This window comes from Aquarana catesbeiana, linkage group LG03 (genome assembly GCF_042186555.1).
Source record: "Aquarana catesbeiana isolate 2022-GZ linkage group LG03, ASM4218655v1, whole genome shotgun sequence".
Taxonomy (NCBI): domain Eukaryota; kingdom Metazoa; phylum Chordata; class Amphibia; order Anura; family Ranidae; genus Aquarana; species Aquarana catesbeiana.
In genome coordinates this window covers 65536105-65556739 of record NC_133326.1, presented here as the reverse complement: position 1 = coordinate 65556739, position 20635 = coordinate 65536105, and the positions used below count along the sequence as shown (strand labels likewise).

The following is a 20635-nucleotide window of genomic DNA, read 5'->3' as shown; positions in this document are numbered from 1 at the left end:
ATCGTCTCAGTGTGAACGCACTCGGGCTTTCACACTGAGACTGCAGGGGAGCCGTTTTACAGGGACTTTACAGGCGCTATTTTTAGCCCAAAAGCGCCTGAAAAACGCCTCAGTGTGAAAGGGGTCTAACTGTTAAATTTTATGAGATGAAGGGAAAAAAAAGAAAAAAAAAAAAAAAAATCGGCCTAATATATCGGCCCAAAAAAATCGGCATCACATATCGACCATCGGCCACCACGATTTATAAATATCGGCATCGGCCAGAGAAAAACCCATATCGGTTGACCTCTAGTTGTTATCATCAGAAAGCTGACCGCCAGCTCTAAAAAACGGTATCGGGGTGAAGCCTGGGTACAACCACTTCCTCAAAACGACGTACAATTATGCGAGTAGTTAAATATATTTAATTACATTTTTTTCAAAGAAATGTGTATTTGTAAGTGTATAAATATATATAAATGGCTATGAATAAAAAAGAACACACTTACAGCAAACTGGATTACACTTTATGAAGGTAGATTCACACCAGGTGCGGTTAGACTGCATTGGGCAGCTATTCCAGCACAGTCCCCTTGTAAGACAAGGCAAAATGGCTTGTGCTCTAACTGTCCAATTTACACCACTGTGTTGCGGTAGTGTGTGCGGAGAAAAAGCACAGAAAGTCGTCCTTTTTTTCCTGCACAGCGCAGTGCAAGGCAATCCATTGTCTCACACCAAACGGTGGCCAATAGGACTTAAAGTGGTGTTCCGGACGAAATTATACTTATTAAATAAAAATACCCCTATGATACACAAGCTTAATGTATTCTAGTAAAGTTAGTCTGTAAACTAAGGTCTGTTTTTTTCGTTTATAGCAGTAGTTTGTTATTTTATAAACTTATAGCAGGCCGTGGCCATCTTAAGTCTGGGCATCTGAAGCCAGACTGTATTTCTTCCTGGATCTCATCCTTGCAGATCTCACACATGCTCAGTGCAGCACAAGCAGTATAATAGGTTTCAGGTCAGGTTTCCATAGCAACGGCAGTGTCAGAGGAAGTTGCCGCCCCTTCCCAGAAGGCATTGCAAACAGGAAATGATGCGATGGGCCGCGGCCAGGGAGGAGGAAGTGAAAAATGAATACAGCAGATATACAGTAAGTGCTGAGAAAAAAAAATTAAAAATATCCAATTCGTTTACAGTGCACAGTTTAGTAAGGGATGCTGAAGAGTTGTAAAAGTGGGTGGAACTCCACTTTAATGAAATGTCACTGCGAGACATTTAAAAAAAGTTTGTTTTTAAAAAAAGTGTGATGCGCCCTGGCGCTGCTGTCATTCCCCCGCACACCAGCCTTTGTGTTCTAATACAACAGCTGGTGTGAATGTACCCTCAAGGTTTTGCCTTTCTCTGGATCAAATGTAGGTATAGGATTCTGAGGATGAAAGGTGGTTGTATTTTAATAACTTATAATTTTGTTCTTTAGATGAACTTGAAAGACATGCCTTTTTTTCAACCTATGTAACAATGTCATCTGGCTATTGTTTCAGGTATGTGGATGACACCTGAATCAAAATCATAAAATAGGAATACAATTATTTTTCTGTATTTGCGTAATTTTAAAAAGACAAGACATGGGGAAATATGCATGTATTGCTAAGGTATACTGCATCTTTCCCCATTCACTTTAGGGAAGGTGTGGGATGACATCAAGGTTAACAGCTCCAAGTATACACTACTACAATTGGATATAACAGCATTTATACCACACCACATAAATTCTTACAGGGGTGGCCTGCTGGAGAGGGGAACACTCAAAGGGCTAGTGGTAGAAAGGAGCACATTTATCACTTTTTTTTTTTTTTTTAGAACATTCTGAAATTCCTTGTCTCAATAAAAGGTCCATCTCACACCCTGATTTGCATAACACAGAAATGTAAACTTATTTCAGAATTTTTCAAAATAGAATTCTTGCCTGTCAGCATTACGCAAGTCTGCCAAATGTTAATTGTGTTTTGGAGATACTGCTTGTGTAATATTCCAGCCAATTAGCTGCAAAATCTGACTAAAACATAGCTGGATAAAGATAATTAAAGGCAAAAATAAGAGAACGATAGTGACTTGTCTTGGGAAAGTGCGTGGAGGCTCCACTTTGAAGAACGCGATACAAAAGTTGTATAAGACAACTAACAAATTAAAAATAGCAGCTCAAGAAGACTCTACATTGAAGACACTGCAAAAAAGCACTCATAAATTTAGGTTGACATTGTATTGTTTGCCATGAAAACATTTGACTTGGCATAGTAAAAATATATTTTAATCACAAAAGAGGTCTGTGTTTATAAGATGGTACAAATGATGTGCATTCTAAGAAATGAGGCTCTTGCTGGGGAAACTAATAGAATGATTGCAAAAAAATATGCACTTCTAGCTCCTATTCCTAATGTCTAAAACATGTTAACTCATTTAGCCGCAGCACCATAATTCCAAACCACTTTAATGGGGTTACATAGTATATTAGTGGCATGTTCAGGGGTCCTCAAAGATCAGTAGCTATATCAGTAGAGAGACACTCACCAACCAGCTAGATACACAAGCAGGTCGTCCTAGTGGATGACACAGGCTCCACTGGGGTGCGGAGTCAAAACACTAACTAACACCTCCACCATCAGGAGCTCATCAGAGCTCCTGATGGTGGAGATGGGTTTTGCTGCATGTTAGATGTTAGTATCAGTTAACAGTCCTCAGGCTATCCCTGCCAGGAGGGGAGCAACCTGGGGTCCAGTAGCAGATATAGCAGGTATGGATCAAGCAGAAGTGTAGTCAGTAAACAAGCCAAAGGTTGGTAACAAGTGGTTGCAGGTTGGGATCAAGTTGAAGTGTAGTCGAGCAACAAGCCAACGGTCAGTAATGAATGGTTGCAAGTTAGGATCTAGCAGAAGAGTAGTCATGGAACAAGGTCGGTAACAATTAGTAGCAAACATAGGGACAGCTGCAGGTATGCAAAAGAATAAGATATCAGCTATAAAGAGCACAATAATCTGACAAATTAGAAGTGCAAAGGCATGGCTTAAATAAAAATTTCATGGGAGAAGCAAAGGGTTCAAGAGAAACAAGACACAAGGCAACGTTTTCCAAGAACTAGGCAGGGAGCTGTCCAGCACTTCTGGTGGCACAGCAATAAGAGCTACTGCTAAATTCAGCAGATGTTGCGGGTTCAGAGCTCAGTCCTGACAGTACTCCCCTACTTCTAGGACATCCCCTGGACATATTAGAGCCAGGTTTGAGAGGAAATCTCTGGGGAAATTCTCCTATTAATCTGGGGGTATGAACGTCTCCTCAGGCCATAAAATGCATAGTCTGTGCTCCCCAGTTGATGTAGGGATTATGGGTAGAAAACCAAGGAATGCCTAGGATGACAGGGAATTTTGGTGACATAATCAGCTGCAGTTTCATGGTAGTCAGCCTCAAATTGGAGTACCAGTAGAGCAGGTTAGGTGTGTAACAAATGGTTGCAGGTCAGGATCGAGCAGAAGCATAGCCGAGGAACAAGCCAATGTTGGTAAGAAGAAGTGGTAAAGACACAAACGGCTGCAAAGGAGCAAGGTATCAGCTAGAGAGAACACAATAATCTGGCAAACAGAAGTGCAAAGGCATGGATTACATAGAAAGCTCATGGGAGAAGCAAAGAGTTCCAGGTTCAAGAGAAACAAGACACAAACAAGGTTGTCTAAGGTATTAGGAAGGAAGCTGTCCAGCATTCCTGGTGGCACAGCGATAACAGCTACTGCTGGATGCAGCAGAGGTCATGAGTTCAGATCTTGATCCTGACAATTAGACTGGAAATGATATGTATGTTGGCCAGACTAAAGTGCTAAGTCAATTCAAAAGCACCTTGAACACTATCAAATAAAACAGGTTCCCAGTTCTTTTAATGAAAGGAAATGATCAATAAACTGTCATGTAGAACCATACTTTTAACAAATGCATTTAGGAAGTATAAAAAAGATTTTACCCAAAAATACATGTGTCATATATCATAACATTTGTATACAGATAAGCATCCAAAGGAGCGGATCCATCCTAGAATATTACTCTACAGAAAGTCTAATGCCCCGTACACACGGTCGGATTTTCCGACAGAAAATGTGTGATAGGACCTTGTTGTCGGAAATTCCGACCGTGTGTAGGCTCCATCACACATTTTCCATCGGATTTTCCGACACACAAAGTTTGAGAGCAGGATATAAAATTTTCCGACAACAAAATCCGCTGTCGGAAATTCCGATCGTGTGTACACAAATCCGACGGACAAAGTGCCACGCATGCTCAGAATAAATAAAGAGATAAAAGCTATTGGCCACTGCCCCGTTTATAGTCCCGACGTACGTGTTTTACGTCACCGCGTTTAGAACGATCGGATTTTCCGACAACTTTGCGTGACCGTGTGTATGCAAGACAAGTTTGAGCCAACATCCGTCGGAAAAAATCCTAGGATTTTGTTGTCGGAATGTCCGAACAAAGTCTGACCGTGTGTACGGGGCATAAGAGTGGCGCTTGTCCAGACAAAAAATGGATATGTAGTTTTATTAAAAAATTATATAAACTTGCAACTGTGCAAGGGTTGGACTAAGAGAAGGGTTAGAGCTCCTATCAGATATTTATTGCATTTATTGGATAGAATTTCTCTCACTTCCTTCCTGTCAGGGTGGAGCAACAGTCTGGTATGGAAGTATGGGAGTGGGAGGTGAACTGGCTGCACAGATACTCACAGAGCCACAGCTGGTGTTTACATTAGTGAGGTGTGCAGCGGGCGCTACATGTGATTCTCCTAGTTTTGATAGATTTTTTTCTTGTGACGCACAAATTATTGTGGTGAATGTGAGTATATATGGAACTTTTTTTAAATAAACCTTGCTTGAATATACAACACCATGTGAGCTTCTTCTCTTTTTGGTGGAACACTTCTTCCATTTGGATGCCCAGAGGGGATGGAGGGGATGGAGCAGCAGAGTCGAGATAAATGAGTCCAGTGGAGCAGATATTTAAATCTGTGTGCCTTACTTGAGAAAGTTAGGCCTCATGTACACTGCTGCTGGTAAACAGATGTTTAGGAGCAGTTGGGCGTTTTTTCCAGCTGATGAACTCTCCTCTATGTTATGTTATCAGTACATGTACACAGGGTCATTTATAGTCGTTTCAAGGCAGTTGAGTTTAGAAGCATTTTTTGGAACGCAAAAAAATGCGCTCAGGACATATAATTCAGAGGCATTTGAAACACCAAATGCCTGTAACAGCTTGTAAACGTGTGTAAATGCGGTAACTCGTGTTTAGCCGCGTTTCGTTTACAGGAATTTTTTCATTTTTGTTTGAAAAACAAAAACGCTTCTAAACGTAAACGCGGCAAAACAGACGCTTTAAACGCCGGTTACTATCTGTCAAGTTAAATCGTTCAGGAGAGGTTGTGAAAACGTCCCGTGTACATGAAGCCTTAGGCCTTTAGATCTGGTGAGTGTGGTGCATTATTTAGGTGATCAGATTCATAAAGGGTTCTTTGGTTGCAACGAAACAGTACGCGGTGAAATTTTTTAAAACTTTTATATAGAGAATATTTGGACACTGGTTAATACACGATGGTGTGGTGGAATTGATACATATATTCATTTGGACACGGTTTATAAGCGACTGTTGGACATTGAAATATTGACAGTTTGTCTACACAGTTAACAAAGTAATAGCTTGAAGAAAATAATTGTATCTGAATAAGTAACAAATACTTTTTACTTTGTTTATTTCATATATTTTAATTGTCATTTTTCACATTGTGATACAAGTAGTTTTTTTTTTTTGAACGCTGGGCTTTTTTGGAATTTTAGATTCCCCCAAAAATATTTTGTATATGTGAAGCAGATAAGCAGCTCCCACATAATCAGGATGGGATGTGAACACTGACAAAAATATCATCCCGTGTTGTAGCTATAATAATTGGAAGACTGTAACTTTGGAACCTGAATGAATTCAAGCATAAATGGGTCTTAGGCCCCATTCACATCTGAGCATTTTGTAGCTTGAAGCCTGAAGCTACAAAACGCTGGAGGGGAAAAAAATCAATTATTCTCTATGGAGATGGTTCACATCTCCACTACAAAACGCCTGAAGCCAGAAGCTACAAAATGCCTGAAGCTCAAACAAGTTCTGGAACCTTTTTTTTAGGCAGATTTGGGGCGTTTTTCTGCTTTTTACATTGGTAACCTTTTGCCCTGCACAAAATTGTGGCAAATCGCTGTAAAAAACGCCGCAAAATCGCGGTAAAAAACGCTGCAAAAATGCAGCAAAATCGCGCGATTTTCTGCCTGAAAACGCTACGCTTAGGTGTGAATGGGGCCTTAGAAACGCAAAGGAAAAAAAATAGAGTGGATGAAGGAGTAAACCATAGGATTTTTGCCCAGCATTCACCTTTTGCCCAGCATTCTAACTTTTTCACAGCCTTCTAGCAGCTTATTTGAGGAGGCAATTAACATCCTATTAGGATCTGTGTTCAACATATACAGACTGGAGTTGAATGTTACTTTAAAAGCTTCAACAAAGCTTGCTAAAAGCTCTGTAAATGCTTTATCAAAGCTCGCTGTTCACACTGCTCTTATACAAACTGAAACCTGTATGAAACAGGCCGTGCAGTGTGATTCGGCAGAAAAGTTTTTAGTGTCACTTGCTGGATGGGAAATCAGGATTTCAGAGACGGCAGGAGGAATAGATCTAATAAAATATAAACAGAGTCCTAAAAAACCCCAAAAAACAAAAAAATAAAGTTTTATTTCCTTTGCATTTAAAGAAATCTGTGGGGACTGAGAATTGGAATCAGCCACATTAATTTGTTTTTAATTCTATCTTCACTACATACTAAGCACTGACTTAAATAAGCATCTAAATAAAGTTTACTGACTGTATGTTTGTTTCTGGTCACTGACTCACTCAAAGCAACCTAGTTTCTATAGAAAAACTCTAAAGGCGAGCCATACCTGTAAAAGAAGAGACAACATACATAGCAAGTGCCACCGAATACTGATCCAATGGATCTAAAAGGAAAGTGATACTTGTGGGCAGGGCCGTCTTTAAGGCAGGGCAAAAGGGGCTGTTATTGTTGTGGGGCCCAAAGCAGCTGCCTCATACTTGCCAACTATCCCAGTTTAAGTTCCCTCATCCCTTGAGGTTTTAGTCCTGTGCTGTGTCCTGATATTTCAGTGTAAAGTTCTGTTACTAATGCTGCCCAGCTCTACCCTATTGTTTACAGATGATTCACCTGCAGACCCTGTGTTTACATGTAAATTGCGATGTCATTCATATGTAAATAGCGGCAAAACGGCACTACAAATGTGGAAGAAAGTCCCAAACCCTTTTTCAAAAATCATACGGTACATGTCAGCAGATGTGTGAGGGTGTCATTAACAATTAATGGCATTGCTGTGTATCTGCTAAAGGGCAGCACATTTCTGTGGTGTCAGGAAAGCGATTTTGCATGTGTTCCCGACACACACAAATGTGAATGCAGGCTAAATGTCTCAGTTACATTGGTGGTCAGTGTAAATCTTTTCATTACATTGGTGCTTGATTTAGAATCCTTCCATTCACACTAGTGGCCAGTGTGAATGTCGCCCTTACATTGGTGGTCAGTGTAAATTCCTTCTTACATTGGTGGTTATTGTGAATGCTTCTATTACAGTAGTGGTCAATGTAAACCCCTATTACATTAGTGGTCAGTGTTGAAACTCCTCTATATTGGTAGTCGGTTAAAAAAAACCAGCATTGCCATTGATCACACCCTCCCCTCCCCCCAGCACTGCCACTGATCCCAGGAGTCCTAGGATCACTAGGAGTTTTCTGTCCATTAATGGGTCCCCTCACCTAACCTGTCCATGGTATGCAGGCAGTGAGGAGATGATGTGCTGTGACCGCTAGCAACCAACCTGTGAGTAGTATTGATGTACAGTAATCCCTAGAAACCAATCAATAAGCAGAAATAATGTGCTGTAACCTCTAGCAACCAGTCAGTGAGCAGTAATGATACACTGTAACCTCTGGCAACCAATTACAATTGCTGCCTGATCTGAAACAGTTAACGGATTTTGAGTCTAGCTGCTATTTATTGTATGTTTAGAGCAGGTGGAGAGCGAAACTGCATGGGGGGGGGGGAATTTTTGCCCAGGGTCCAAGCAATATTAAAGACAGCCCTGCTTGTAGGGGTGTTAATCAACTGTGTCCCCCACTGCTGTCGCTGGTTCCTTCCTCTGATGCTCGCCCATTAATGATTACAGTGGGTCAGAGGGTGCAACCGGTGAAAGATGTGGGGACCCAGTTGGCTGACGCTTTCCCTTAGGACATCAGCAGAAGATTTCTTGGGCAACAGTACTAAAGGTATATACTTTTCTGTAGATTGGCTTTAAAATTTATCTAAAGCAACAAAGTCACTTCTAATAGTAAAGAAAGGAAAACAGCTCTGGTGTAAAGGTGTTTCAACAATGACAGCTCTCTTATTATTCTATATTTATTTCTATTATGACATCATTCCCCATAATCACGTATACGTAAAATGCATTAAAAGAGATTGCATCTAAAAATACTGATCACATTCAACTGACTTCAACATAAAATGTTTCACGATACTCTAGAGGGATGTATTTTTCATCCACTAAATAGACAATGTTAGGGTTGTGGTGATTATATATGCACATAATATATATTTTTTAATAACCCGTTGAAATGTGCTCGCTTAAGTTCTTTTAACTAAGAAATAATGTAAATGGGGTAGGCAAACTTTTCAAAAAGACATGTACATACAAACATATTTACAAAACAGCTTTTAAGAGATCTATAGTACTACACTATATAAAAGGTATTTTGGGAAAATGTGCACATGATAATGAGGGCAACAAGAACTGAAAAGATATGGGTGAACTGCAGGGTGACAAAGGGACAATACTACAGTGACTATTATATGAGGTACGCCAAGCCTGGGTGCTCAGGTGCAGGAGTGACAATGCTGCCCCCACTGCTTACCTGTCAACTGTTGAATGAAGCAAGAGGGAAACAAAATTGTGGACACAATTCAATGAAAATGATCATTATTAGGAAAGGAAAACAAAGTTAACTTTACTGTGGAGTGCTGATTTCAATACTGGTGAGGAACGATACAAAGTTACAGCTGAGAGAACTAAAGTTACAAAAAAATTTGACAATATGGCTTAAAATTAAAACAAATGCAGTCACAGTATGACATGACAATCTGAACTTTGAGTTCCCCTTTGTTAATTCCTGTTTTCTTCTGGACTTAATGATTTGATCATTTAAACCAGACACAGGCAACCTACACATGACCCATAACAATTGGCAACAGATGACTGTAGCTCATTGCAAAACTCAGATTTCTATAGAACTGAATTCTTGGCTCTGCATGTATAAGTGTAATCATTACACAAAATAAGCATTTTACAGGAATTTGCTCTTTGGCTTACCTTACATAAAGCGAAATGGGCACTACAGTATTCAGTATGATGATGTAAGACCAGAATGTGAGGAATCCTGAGAAAACAGCGCTATTAACCACCTCATCCCAATATAAGTAGACTCTGAAACGGCTGCCCACATGGTGCTCCCAAATAGAATTCCCAACAGCTAAAACAATCCCCATGCATACCAGGAAACCAAATATCTGCAATACAAATTGAAAAAAAATGACCTGTAAAAATGATCTTAGTTATTCAACTGTCTCCACAGCCCACTATCAGCAGAAAGATGATATAAAATGTAGAAAGAATGCGTTTATTCGATATAATAATGCAATCAATAATGATAATGAGAAGTGCTATAAGCTAAAACAATCAAACATCACAAGCAATTCAAAACTACTAATTCGTTTCTACTGGTCACAGCAACGTTGTATGCTGCCAATTCTCTAAAAAAATAGATAGCTCCCAACTGTCCCTCATTTGGAAAAAGTGTCCCTCTTTTGAGACCAAAACCCTCTGCCCTGTGTGCAGCCTCAGTTGTTTTTGTCTGATACGTACATCTGCATACAAAATGTACATTGTTACTACCAAAAGTGTTACGCAGCACAAAACACTTTATCCAGCCTCTATATTACTGCATTTGTGATTTTAAACAGCCAATTTGGAGGTCTAAAAGGCACTTGTGTGATTCATTAATATCCTGTACCTTATGATGCCAGCTGGATAGGTACTACCTTGCTCGTAGAGACTATTAGTTGGTCTATTGGGTCTCTAATGCCACGTACACACAACCGGTTTTCCCGTCGGACTAATCTCTGACGGTTTAACCCGATGGAGTTCCGCGGGAATTCCGCTGAAATAGTCTTGCGTATCTCACCAAAGTCCGACCGTCCAGAATGCGGTGACGTACAGCAGGTACGACGGAACTAGAAAAAGGACGTTCAATAGCCAGTAGCCAATAGCTTTCGTCTCATACTTGCTTCAGAGCATGCGTCGTTTTAGGTCCGTCGGAACAGCATACAGATGAGCGGTTTTCCCGATAGGAATAGATTTAGAGCATGTTCTATTTCTAGGTCCGTCAGAATTTTTAAAAAAAAAGGTCCGGTGAGGCATACATACGAGCGGATTATACGATGAAACGATGCCGTCAGATTTTTTCTGTCGGACATTCCACTCGTGTGTACGCGGCATTAGTTGGGTCAACTTTGTGAGGTGAATATGTAACACAGTTCTCTTTGGGCCTCTTGCTATTGGTTCAGTACTCTATTGATCTGTCTATGGTGGATAACAACTGTATATACAGTATTTTGGCTATTTTTGTCATTTTAAATACCGGAGATTTAAGGTCCTTATGCTATGCTGCCTGCTGGTGTTGTAGCATTGGAATGTACGCATTACTGTCATTCTCAGTCTGTTGCTACTGTTTGTATGTTTTATTTTTCTGCTAAAAACAAAAAACAAAAAAAATAATTTTCTAAAAAAAAAATAAAATAAAAATAAAAGACAACTTGTGTGGCTTGGGCAATGATTTTCTGCATTTTACAGTGCCTTGCAAAAGTATTCACCCCCCTTAGCATTTTTTGTGTTTTGTTGCCTCACAACCTGGGATTAACATGGATTGTTTGAGGATTTGCATCATTTAATTTACAGAACATGCCCACAACTTTGAAGATGTTTTTTTTTTTTTTTTTTTGTGAAGCAAACAACAAATAGGACAAAATAACAGAAAAAGTCAATGTGCATAACTATTCACCCCCCTAAAGTCAATATTTTGTAGTGCCACCTTTTGTGGCTATCACAGCTCCAAGTCGCTTTGGATAATTCTCTATGAGCTTGCCACATCTTACCACTGGAATTTTTGCCCATTCCACCTTGCAAAACTGCACCAGCCCCTTCAAGTTGAATGGTTTGCGCTTGTGAACAGCAATCTTTAACTCTGACTACAGATTTTCTATTGGATTGAGGTCTGGGCTTTGACTAGGTCATTCCAACACATTTACATGTTTCCCCTTAAACCACTCAAGTGTTGCTTTAGCAGTGTGTGTTGCCTCAAATCACACACAGAGTGGTACAGGTTTTGCTCAAGAATATCCCTGTATTTAGTACCATCCACCTTTCCCTCAACTCAGACCAGTTTCCCAGTCCCGACTGCTGAAAAACTTCACTGTGGGGATGGTGTTCTATTGGTGATGTGATGAGTTGGGTTCGAGCCAGACATAGCATTTTTTTGATGGCCAAAAAGTTAAATTTTCATCTCATCAGACCAGAGCACCTTCCTCTTGGGAATCTCCCATATGCCTTTTCGCAAACGCAAAACATGCCATTTTGTTTTTGAAAGTAATGGCTTTCTTCTGGCCACTCTGCCATAAAGCCCAACTCTACGGAGCGTACGGCTTATTGTCATCCTATGTACAGATACTCCAGTCTCTGATGTGGAACTCTGCAGCTCCTCCAGGGTTACCTTAGGTCTCTGTGCTGCCTCTCTGATTTTTGCTCTCCTTGCCCGGTAAGTGAGTTTTGGTGTGTGGCTGTCTCTTGGCAGGTTTGCTGTTGTGCCATGTTCTTTCCAGTTAGTTATGATAGATTTGATGGTGCTCCTAGGGATCATCAAAGATTTGGATATTTTTTTATACCCTAACCCTGACTCGTACTTCTCAATAACATTGTCCCTTATTTGTTTGGAGAGTTCCTTGGTCTTCATGGCAGTGTTTGGTTAGTAGTGCCTCTTGCTTAGGTGTTGCAGCCTCTGGGGCCTTTCAAAAAGGTGTGTATAAGTAATGACAGATCATGTGACACTTAGATTGCACAAAGGTGGACATCATTTCAATAATTATGTGACTTTTGAAGGTAATTGGTTGCACCAGAGCTTTTTATGGGCTTCATAACAAAGGGGGTGAATACATATGCACATGCCAATTATCCATTTTTCATTTCTGAAAAATAGTTTTATGTATATATTTTTCTTATTTTACTTCACCAACTGAGACTATTGTGTTCTGATATTGTGCTCACCAGCTTAGACTATTGTGTTTTTAATCTGACATATAATTCAGATTAAAAAAAACATTGAACTAAAGGCTGTAATGTAACAAAATAGGTTAAAAGCCAAGGGGGTGAATACTTTTGCAAGGCACTGTATATCATTGTGGTTTGTGTAATCAGGGCTGTGGCAGGGACATGTCTTTTGTCTACATACTGTGAGCTAAAAAGCGAACCTCTTTATCATTTCAGATAGTCCGGAGGTATATAAATATACTATGTGGTTGATTTACTAAAACTGGAGAGTACAAAATCTAGCGCAGCTATGCATGGTAGCCAATCAGCTTTTTCAATTAAGTTTTGACAAAAAAAAACCTGGAAGCTGATCTCTTCTACATTATTCAATTAGTAAAATGATATGTGCCCAGCCTAGGCAGTCAGTAATAAACTGGAAATCAAATCTCTATTGCACAAAGTTCTTAGACAACGCCAGAAGATTGTGTTCAACTAAACATCTTGTGTTTGTATTAAACAAAAGCTCTTGGTGTCATCATTGTTCAATAAGGATAGTGTAAGGTCTCATGTACACGGCTGCTGCTAAACGGATGTTTAGGAGCAGTTGAGCATTTTTTTCAACTGCTCCTGGTCTCTCCTCTATGTTACCTTATCAGTACATGTACACAGGGTCGTTTATAGTCGTTTCTAGGTTTAGAGGCTTTTTTTGGAATGCAAAAAAATGGGTTCAGACGCTGAGTTTAGAGGCATTTCAAGCGCCAAACGCTACTAAATGCGGTAACTCAAAAAAAAAAAAAATATATATATATATATATATATATATATATATTTTTTTTTTTTTTAATTGAAATGCTTCTAAACGCTAACGCAGCATGTAATTGCGGCAAAATGGACATTTTTAATGTGGGTTACTATCTGTCAAGTTAAATCGTTCAGGAGAGGTTGTAAAAACGTCCCGTGTACATGAAGCCTAATAGTTATGGTCTACACCCGGCACAACATCCTCTTGACAGCTGTGCTTGCTGAGAAAGTGACACCAGTCATTTATGAGAACTTTCATTTACCATTGGGATGTTTCGTATATGCAGTGCCTTGAAAAAGTATTCATACCCCTTGAAATGTTCCACATTTTTGTCATGTTACAACCAAAAACATAACTGTATTTTATAGGGGTTTTATGTGATAAACCAACACAAAATGGCACATAATTGTGATGTGAAATTAAAATTAAAATTGTTTTCAACTTTTTTTTGCAAATAAATATCTGAAAAGTGTGCTGTGCATTTGTATTCAGACCCCTTTACTCTGATACTCCTCACTAAATGCTAGAGGAACCATTGCCTTCAGAAGCCACCTAATTAGTAAAAAGAGATCACCTGTGTGTAATTTAATCTCAGAATAAATACAGGTGTTCTGTGAAACCCTCAGAGGTTTGTTAGCGAGCAAAAAGCATCATGAAATCCAAGACAGGTCAGGTATAAAGTTGTGGAGAAGTTTAAAGCAGGGTTGGGTTTTAAAAAAAAAATCCCAAGCTTTAAACATCTCACGGAGCACTGTTCAATCCATCATCCGAAAATGGAAAGAGTATGGCACAGCTGCAAACCTACCAAGACATGGCCGTCCACCTAAACTGACAGGCCGGGCAAGGAGAGCATTAATCAGAGAAGCAGCCAAGAGGCCCATGGTAACTCTGGAGGAGCTGCAAAGATCCACAACTCAGGTGGGAGAATCTGTCTACAGAACAACTATTAGTCGTGCACTCCACAAATCTGGCCTTTATGGAAGAGTGGCAAGAAGAAAGACATTTTTGAAAGAAAGCCATAAGAAGTCCTGTTTGCAGTTTGCGAGAAGCCAGGTGGATGACACAGCAAACATGTGGAAGAAGATGCACAGCAAAACTCCATGTGTGGCAGAAAACTAACACTGCACATCCCCCTGAACACGCAATCCCCACCGTGAAACGTTGTGGTGGCAGCATCATGTTGTTGGGATGCTTTTCTTCAGCAGGGGGGAAGCTGGTCAGAGTTGCTGGGAAGATGGATGGAGCCAAATACAGAACAATCTTAGAAGAAAACTTTGGAGTCTGCAAAAGACTTGAGACTGGGGCAGAGGTTCACCTTCCAGCAGGACAACGACCCTAAACATACAGCTTCAATGGATGCGGCCCTTTGCTACCCTTTATACGGCCCTTGGGGCATTATTTCTTCCAATGATGTGAAGCACTATCCCCTCTACTTGCACCAACAATGAGGCACCCACTAATACCAATGATGGGGCACTATTCCTCCCACTGATACCAATGATGGGGCACTATTCCTCCTACTACTGTTAACCAACCCCGAGGCCATATTTATTCTCACTAATGCTGGGCATGGGACCTTTTTTTACCCCCCACTGGCCACAATCTGGCCCCCCTAAAGTCTGGAGGGCGTTAAACTGGCCCTTTGTTAAGAACATTTGGAGACCCTTGGTTTAGATCAGAGCATATTCATGTGTTAGAATGGCCCAGTCATAGTCCAGACCTAAATCCAATTGAGAATCTGTGGCAAGACTTGAAAATTGCTGTTCACAGACACTCTCCAACCAATCTGACAGAGCTTGCGCTATTTTGCAAAGAAGAATGGGCAAAAATGTCACTCTCTAGATGTGCAAAGCTGGTAGAGACATCCCCAAAAAAGACTTGCAACTGTAATTGCAACGGAAGGTGGTTCTACAAAGTATTAACTCAGGGGGGCTGAATACAAATGCACACCGTACTTTTCAGATATTTATTTGTAAAAATATTTGAAAACCATTTATCATTTTCCTTCCACTTCACAATTATGTGCCACTTTGTGTTGGTCTATCACATAAAATCTCAATAAAATACATTTACGTTTTTTGGTTGTAACATGACAAAATGTGGAAAATATCAAGGGGTATGAATACTTTTTCAAGGCACTGTAAGTGCATATCACAGCCTGTTGATTTGCTTTATTTGTGTGCCCTCAACAATTGTGTTTTTGAATGCCAGCCCTGATGTATACCTAACATCCTGAAAACGGCAGGTTTCAAAAAATGTTTGCAGTATGAGCAGCAATAGCAACAAAACCCTGAAAGCATGACCTGTTATGAGTACAGGAGGGTTATGGAAGAGAAATACTGATCTTAATGTGCCCAGGCATATACAGTATCTCACTAAAGTACGTACACCCCTCTCACATTTTTGTAAATATTTTATTCTATCTTTTCATGTGACAACACTGAAGAAATTACACTTTGCTACAATGTAAAGTAGTGAGTGTACAGCTTGTATAACAGTGGAAATTTGCTGTCCCCTCAAAATAACTCAACACACAGCCATTAATGTCTAAACCGTTGGCAACAAAAGTGAGTACACCCCTAAGTGAAAATGTCCAAATTGGGTCCAATTAGCCATTTCTCCTCTCTGGTGTCATGTGAATCGTTAGTGTTACAAGGTCTCAGGTGTGAATGGGGAGCAGGTGTGTTAAATTTGGTGTTATCGCTCTCATTCTCTCATACTGGTCACTGGAAGTTCAACATGGCACCTCATGCCAAAGAACTCTCTGAGGATCTGAAAAAAGAATTGTTGCTCTACATAAAGATGGCCTAGACCAGGCATGTCCAAAGTCCAGCCCGCGGTCCGGTTTTGAACAGCTCGCCTGGTTATCTAAACCAACCTTTCTCAACCAGTGTGCCGCGGGAACAGTGCTGTCAGATGAGCCCGATCCTCTGCCGAACTGTACATCGGCACTGTGAGAAGCTCTGTCAGCCTCAAAAGTGAAAGTAAAGTGCAGGGGAGTGTGCTGTGCTCTCTGCTTCCCCCTACAGTGCAGTACCCGGCTGAATTAGGAAGCTGGAAATGTACAGTACTGTGCTAGAAGCTAGATTAGTTTTAAAGGGGCTTTATTCATGTGTCTGTGCATGTGTCTGTATGTGTGTGTGCGCGTGCATGTGTCTGTATGTGTGTGTGTGCGCGCACGTGTCTGTATGTGTGTGCATGTGTCTGTATGTATGTCTGTATGTATGTGTATGTATGTGTCTGTATGTGTGTGCGTGTGCATGTGTCTGTCTGTATGTATGTGTATGCATGTGTCTGTATGTATGTCTGTATGTATGTGTATGTGTCTGTATGTGTGTGTGTGCGTGCATTTGTCTGTATGTGTGTGTGCATGTGTGTATGTGTCTGTGTGTATGTATGTGTGTATGTTACTTTTAATCAAGACCCCCCCCATTCCTATCAGAACTGCTTTTGTAGGGCTTGTTTGTGATAGCAGCAAGGACTGCTGCTCCTCTGAAAAGCAATCCATGCACAGATCGCTTTTCAGAGGCATATGACAGGCGGTAAAGAGGCATTATGGTGCCTCCTCACCACCTGTTTTAAGCCCGTAAATTCAGCATTACTATACCACAACCATGCAATGCACACAGTTGTGGGGTAGTTGCAGTACAGCCCCATTCAGCCTGGGTATACCTCCAGCTGCAGCTACAGCATGTGTACACCCCCAGCTGCTCCCTCTAAAGCTAAAGGGGGAGAAGTTGGGGGTGGTAAAAACAGCTTAACCATGTGGTTTTACTGCCCCTCCAACCTGACACGTGAACAAGCCCTTCACATCTGTGCGGCTGTGTGCTGCGTGTAGGGCAGCCCATTCTTTTCAATGGGCTTCCCTACCCACAAAAATGCAGGGAAAGAAGTCCCCAACCTTTTTTTTTTTTAAACTGCACTGCACCAAAAGCACCCCACATTTTCCAATGTGTGGGGTACCATTAAGAATTAACAGTACCCCTAAAGAGCAGAGCATTCCTCTGTGTGTCGGGAACGAGCGCGACAAAGGCAAGAGAATTCTTGTTGGGAAGTGTATTAGTGCTCGAACGAACACACTTATGCTCCGTACACACGGTTGGACATTGATCGGACATTCCGACAACAAAATCCATGGATTTTTTCCGACGGATGTTGGCTCAAACTTGTCTTGCATACACGCGGTCACACAAAGTTGTCAGAAAATCCGATCATTCTGAACGCAGTGACGTAAAACACGTACGTCGGGACTGTAAACGGGGCAGTAGCCAATAGCTTTTGTCTCTTAATTTATTCTGAGCATGCGTGGCTCTTTATGCGTCGGATTTGTGTACACACGATCGGAATTTCCGACAATGGATTTTGTTGTCGGAAAATTTTATAGCAAGCTCTCAAACTTTGTGTGGCGGAAATACCAATGGAAAATGTGTGCTGAAGCCCACACATGGTCGGAATTTCCGACAACAAGGTCCTATCACACATTTTACGTTGGAAAATCCGACCGTGTGTACAGGGCATTAGACCGAATTTTAATGGTTCAAAGAATGTCAGGCAAAATGGTCGGCCCTTGCGCATGTTCACTTCATCAAATCTGGCCCTTGTTGAAAAAAGTTTGGACACCCCTGGCCTAGGCTATAAGAAAATTGGCAAGACACTAAAACTGAGCTGCAGCACGGTGGCCAGACCTCGCCATGGTCGACCAAAGAAGTTGAGTGCACATGCTCAGTGTCATATCCAGAAGTTGTCTTTGGAAAATAGAGGTATGAGTGCTGCCAGCATTGCTGCAGAGGTTGAAGGGGTGGGGGGTCAGTCTATCAGTGCTCAGACCATACACCGCATCAAATTGTTCTGCATGGCTGTCGTCCCAGAAGAAAGCCTCTTGTAAAGATGATGCACAAGAAAGCCAGCAAACAGTTTGCTGAAGACAAGCAAACTAAGGACATGGATTACTGGAACCATGTCCTGTGGTCTGATGAGACCAAGATAAACTTATTTGGCTCAGATGGAGTCAAGCGTATGGTGTGGCAACCAGGTGAGGAGTACAAAAGACAAGTGTGTCTTGCCTACAGTCAAGCATTGTGGTGGGAGTGCCATGGCCTGGGGCTGCATGAGTGCTGCCAGCACTGGGGAGTTACAGTTCATTGAGGGAACCATGAATGCCAAGCTGTACTGTGACATACTGAAGCAGAGTATGATCCCCTCCCTTCGGAGACTGGGCCGCAGGGCAGTATTCCAACATGATAATGACCCAAAACACATTTCCAAGACAACCACTGCCTTGCTAAAGAAGCTGAGGGTAAAGGTGATGGACTGGCCAAGCATGTCTCCAGACCTAAACGCTATTGAGCATCTGTGGGTCATCCTCAAACGGAAGGTGGAGGAGCGCAAGGTCTCTAACATCTACCAGCTCCCTGATGTCGTTATGGAGGAGTGGAAGAGGACTCCAGTGGAAACCTGTGAAGCTCATGAACTCCACGCCCAAGAGGGTTAAGGCAGTGCTGGAAAATAATGGTGGCCACACAAAATATTGACACTTTGGACCCAATTTGGACATTTTCACTTAGGGGTGTACTCACTTTTTTTGCCAGCGGTTTGGACATTAATGGTTGTGTGTTGAGTTATTTTGAGGGGACAGCAAATTTACACTGTTATACAAGCTGTACACTCACTACTTTACATTGTAGCAAAGTGTCATTTCTTCAGTGTTGTCACATGAAAAGATATAATAAAATATTTACAAAAATGTGAGGGGTGTACTCACTTTTTGAGAGATACTGTATGATGTTCATCATCGGGTACTCAGGAAACCTTCAGGTTTGGACAACTGGACTGTCCATGTAGCACTTAAAACCACAACAGATCTGTGTGGGCAACCACAAATGGTGAAGAGAATAACTGGTCACATGAAATGCCCTGTTCTACCCTGTTCCTAATTGATGATACTAACAAAAAGTAGCACAGCAGGCCAAATTCAAATGATTATATGATGCAAAGTTATCTGAACTTAAAAGAGATGGGAAAATCTGGAGAACTTTCGTACTGGAGATGGGAGTTCATACAGCTATCATATTCATTCTTGCATATCAGGTGTAACATTGCATTTAGCACAGGCATAAAAGATTATACATACGTTCCAATAGCTCCAAAATTATTTCTCAGCTAGTCTAAAACTATTTTGTATGCAAAGGCTTCACCTCCTTTCTAAACATAATACTAAAGATATTTTATGGATACATACAAATATAAATATACCATCTTCTATTCCTTTTTCACAAGCAAAACTTACCCATAAAACTAGAGTATTCATTAGCCGATCAATGCTGGTTCTCTTAAATTTAGTTTTACCACTGTTCTGCATTAATTTAGTATCTGGCCCTGCAAAAATATAAAACCAAGGCAATTTCATTGAAAGCCCACCTTATAGCACGAGTTCCAAAATGTTCTGGATTACCAAAAAAGTAAACTAATAAAATAAATATAACAATTCAGGAAACAAAACTTTTTACTATGTACAAATATAATCTGGAAACTATAACTGACACTAAGATCCCATTTATTGTGACCTAGTCTGCAATTTTCACATATTTTTATAATACTGACAAATGGAAGTCAAAATATATAATTGTTGCCAATAAACCTACTTAGAGGTGTGCTCTTATAAGCACAGCCCTACACCTTAATGCATGTTTTACGTTTCTGAATGATATTAAGAAAATTGCCGGGTCTGCGAATGTTTGTCAATAGGTATCCTTGAACCAATACAAATGCAACACAACAGATATCAGCACATCTGAAGTGCATTAAAATAAACATGCTGAAACTGAAACTTATGAGTTTCCCACAGTATTGAAGGTTACTTAACCACTTCAATACAGGACACTTATACACCTTCCCGCCCAGGCCAATTTTCAGCTTTCAGCAATGTCGCAATTTGAATGACAATTGCACGGCCATGCTACACTACTCAAACAATTTTTTAATAATTGTGTTCCCACAAACAGAGCTTTCTTTTGGTGGTATTTGTTTACCTCTGCGGTTTTTATTTTTTGCGCAACAAATAAAAAAAGATCAATAATTTTGAAAAAAAACAAGTTTTTCTTTGTTTCTGTTAAAAATTTTTGGAAAGAAGTACGTTTTCTTCTTCAATGACAGGCACTGATATGGCTGCAATGACAGGGACTGATACGGCAGCACTGATGGGCACCGATAAAGTGGCACCAATGAAGTGGCACTGACGGGCACTGATGATGGACACTGATAGGCGGCACTGATGGGCACTGATAGGTGGCACTGGTATGCGGCACTGATGGGCACTCATAGGCGGCACTGATGGGCATTCGTAGGTGGCATTGATGGGTACTTA

At 40.8% G+C, this 20635-nt stretch overlaps 1 protein-coding gene across 2 annotated transcripts in view; it reads right to left on the bottom strand.

Moving 5' to 3' along the window:
* ATP8B4 (ATPase phospholipid transporting 8B4 (putative)) overlaps positions 1 to 20635 on the bottom strand; it is a 576024-nt gene that overhangs the window by 157936 nt on the left and 397453 nt on the right. For both annotated transcript variants that reach the window (XM_073618636.1, XM_073618637.1), the window contains exons 12-13: positions 19559 to 19647; positions 9483 to 9679 (exon numbers count right to left, since the gene is read on the bottom strand). In XM_073618636.1, the coding sequence (XP_073474737.1) occupies positions 9483 to 9679; positions 19559 to 19647 (286 nt within the window). The remainder of the gene's footprint in view (positions 1 to 9482; positions 9680 to 19558; positions 19648 to 20635) is intronic.